Source organism: Quercus lobata, chromosome 12 (assembly GCF_001633185.2).
Source record: "Quercus lobata isolate SW786 chromosome 12, ValleyOak3.0 Primary Assembly, whole genome shotgun sequence".
Taxonomy (NCBI): Eukaryota; Viridiplantae; Streptophyta; class Magnoliopsida; order Fagales; family Fagaceae; genus Quercus; species Quercus lobata.
In genome coordinates this window covers 32,739,639-32,743,512 of record NC_044915.1, presented here as the reverse complement: position 1 = coordinate 32,743,512, position 3,874 = coordinate 32,739,639, and the positions used below count along the sequence as shown (strand labels likewise).

The window sequence follows — 3,874 nt, the reverse complement described above, 5'->3', positions numbered from 1 at the left end:
AGGCACCAACCAGAACCTGTCAACATCCCTCTGCTCTTTCCAGAACCCTAAAAAATACCATCCTTAATCATGATAACTTGATAAGATTAAATATAAAAAACCCTTAAAAAAAAAAAAAGCACATTAATTATAACTGATTACCAAGAATTTAATTTTTTTTAAAGTAAAATAAAAAATAAAAAAAGACAACCCATTTTTGCTTCAGCCAAATAATGGACTTCCCATCTATAAAACCACCTGACCTTCTAACTTTCCTCCACTTCACTGCCTTTTACTTGAGTGCGTTCTGAGAGAGAAAAAATAGCATCTTTTTGAGCTAAGAGAAACAGAGGGAGAGAGAGAAAGAGAGAGTGAACTATGGAGGGTAAGGAAGAAGATGTTAAGGTTGGAGCAAACAAGTACTCAGAGAGGCAACCCTTGGGCACATCAGCTCAGACAGACAAGGACTACAAAGAGCCACCCCCAGCTCCTTTGTTTGAGCCAGGGGAGCTTTCCTCATGGTCCTTCTACAGGGCTGGGATTGCTGAGTTCATAGCCACCTTTTTGTTCCTCTACATCACCATCTTAACTGTGATGGGTTATAACAAGTCTACAAATAAGTGTACAACTGTGGGTATCCAAGGAATTGCTTGGGCCTTTGGTGGTATGATCTTTGCACTTGTTTACTGCACTGCTGGTATCTCAGGTTAGCTAACTTTTTTTTTTTTTTAAAAACCTTCCTTTTTCTTGTTATTCTTGCTCTCTCTCTCTTTTTTTTTTTTTTTTAACCTTTGTGTACTGATCAAATATATGTGTATATATTGTTTACAATAGGTGGACACATAAACCCAGCTGTGACCTTTGGGCTCCTTTTGGCAAGGAAGCTGTCCCTTACAAGAGCAGTGTTTTACATAATCATGCAGTGCCTGGGAGCTATCTGTGGAGCTGGGGTTGTGAAGGGTTTTGGACCAACCTTTTATGAGGGCAATGGTGGTGGAGCCAACGTTGTGAACCATGGCTACACCAAGGGTGATGGCCTTGGAGCTGAGATTGTTGGCACTTTTGTCCTTGTCTACACTGTCTTCTCTGCTACTGATGCCAAGAGAAACGCCAGAGACTCTCACGTCCCTGTATGTATTATTATTTCTCTCTTTCTTTCTTTCTTTCTTAATTTTAACTTTACTATGTTTATATATATATATATATATATATATAAATAATTTCTCCATGGGATTATTTTTCATGACCCTTGCAAGTGATTTTCTGAGTTGATTTTGCGTGGACTATTTAGCTTTGATTGCTTTGCTAGTGCTTTTGGTCTCTTCTTTGTGCCATTTATTACTTTATTAGCCGTTTTACAAAGTAATGTTTTTTATTTTATTTTATTGTTTTCCTCTTGGTTTTTTGCTTGCAAATTTTGGTCTATGGTTCTTTTGTATTTATCTTAAAAGTGGGGTTTCCGCCTGGTTATGTTTGGAACTCTTAGAGAAAGTTGATCCCCTAACTTTACCTTGCTTTTCGAAATAAGTTGGTTTATTTTCCAAAAAAAAAGAAGTTTTTTTTTTTTTTTTTTTTTTTTAACAAAGTAAAATTGACTGTTATAATTTGCAAAGCTGGTTGGTACCGGTAGGTCATAGGTGTAGGTTGTCTTTTCTTTATAATTTTTTATTTTTTTATTTTTATTTTTTTTATGCTTTTTATGGTTAGATTTATATTGTTAAGTTCTTGCATGTGCCATTGATTTGTGTGTCCTCCGGGTAAGAGAGAGGGAGAGAGACTTGTGGGGGTGCTTTCTGGGTGCTGTGACCATGTGTATATTTGTAAAATTTAAGTAGGAAATAAAAAGTTAAACTTGTTGCCCAAAACTGTTTTATACAAATCCTAAAAAGCTTATTTGAAGTTTACAATTTTAGTTATTTTTTGAGTATGTGTAAAATAGTTTTTTTGATGAAAAAAATGGGGTAGGGGGTGACCAACGTGGCGATCTATGTGACTAAAGTATCACCTTACTTGCTGGGTCTGTAGTCCTGTTGGGGTGTAAGGAAACTACAGTGAGTCATAGCTTTCTAACCTCATGAGGGACACTGGTGAACCTTGAGCTGCTGAGGGAAGCAATCCAAGTGAGTCTATATTCGGATTCAAACCTTGGACTAGACACTTAACGCATCTTGTGCATCACCGAAGACTACTAGACTACACCCCTTGGTGGTTAGTATGTGTAAAATAGTTTGTATGCAATAAACACTGCTCATAAATAAATTAAGTAGCACATTAGATTTATAAAATTTAATAAATGTATCTTAGGACCTACTTCATATCTATTAAATCTATTCCATGGGGAAAGATCGTGGTGTGACACTGTGACCCACCACCACATGCAAAGGTAGCGTAACACAAATTGTCTTGGATTCCTTGGGGTTTTTCTTTCTTATCCTTTGGTTCTCTCCCACTTTAGATTCGAAAATTATTGGTATCAATTATCAACTACAAGTGACCATCTTAATCCATTGTCTACCATATCAATTATCAGCTTGGTTTGGGCATTTAACCAGAACAAAATTCACAACAATTTTACAACAAATCTCAATTTCCTATTAAAAGATACTACCTTATTTGGGGAAAAAAAAAGTTACAGGAAAATTGACATGTCACAAGGCCAATAATGTGTTCGAATTCTTGTTCATGCTGATGTGGCATGAGTTTTAGAGCAAACTTGACATGATGTTATTTTCGTAGCTTTTCGTAGTACCTAATTTTTGCCACGTCAGTTTGAAAAAAGATTGGCATTTCACTAATACAATCCAGTATGCAAAATGTTCAGTCAGATTGTGTTTATCTCATGAATTCATATATTACTTTTATTTTTTAAAAGAAAACAGAGAAGTAATTAAGTCTTACCAGTTACGATGTTCAAATGATTAAATCAAGTGTAGTTTAGATAGCTTATTTTTTGCCAATTTATTTTATTATTTAGCTTATTTTTGCTACTATTTATGTATCCTACTGCACTTTTTGGTACTATTTATGAGTTTTACTGTACTATTTCAGATAACTTTTACTTTTACTTACAGTACTTTCAATAAAAAGTTTTCAGTTTCAGCAAAATAAGTGGATTCCAAACAGACCCCGAGTCTCTTTTTTTTCCCCTACAAATTAAATGTTGTGACAAACATCAATTGACTTTGATAGTAATCTAAGATATATGAAAAGCACAATGTTAAATGTGAAAGCAGAAATCAATTGACTAGATTAGTAATTTATGCATTAAACACAATATTCTAACCTAGTGTATTATCATTTTTGCAGATTTTGGCTCCACTTCCCATAGGGTTTGCTGTGTTCTTGGTTCACTTGGCTACTATCCCCATTACAGGAACTGGTATTAACCCTGCCAGGAGTCTTGGAGCTGCCATTATCTACAACAAAGACCATGCATGGGATGACCACGTAAGCCTTGATATATAAATCATGTATAACCTACAGTACATTATTATTGACTCTTTGACATGAGGTTAAGATTAACAATATATCTCCCTTTGATTAAAACAGTGGATCTTCTGGGTTGGACCCTTCATTGGAGCTGCTCTAGCTGCTGTGTACCACCAGATAGTTATCAGAGCTATTCCTTTCAAGGCCAGGGATTAAGAATCTTCCCACTTTGAAGCTTCTCCTCACATCATCTCTTTTTATTTTTATTTTCTTCTACTCTTTTCTTTGATGTGCATTTTTCTCTCTCCCCCTAATGTGCATTTGGTGTTAATGTATTAATTGTGTGTAAATTATGCTGTATTAAGTTTGTGACGGCTTTTAATGGAGAGTTCTTTAATGTTTATGCAACATTACCTAATTTGCTACTTTGCTTGCTGTAATATACATTACGTTTTGTTCTTTCTCA

At 35.1% G+C, this 3,874-nt stretch overlaps 1 protein-coding gene across 1 annotated transcript; it reads left to right on the top strand.

Annotated features, from left to right (window-relative positions):
• The first annotated feature begins 246 nt into the window (after positions 1 to 246).
• LOC115971970 (aquaporin PIP1-3) lies at positions 247 to 3,874 on the top strand. Its single transcript, XM_031092098.1, has 4 exons — positions 247 to 685; positions 814 to 1,109; positions 3,286 to 3,426; positions 3,529 to 3,874. The coding sequence occupies exons 1-4, from the start codon at positions 358 to 360 to the stop codon at positions 3,622 to 3,624; spliced, it is 861 nt and encodes a 286-aa protein (XP_030947958.1). The 5' UTR covers positions 247 to 357; the 3' UTR covers positions 3,625 to 3,874.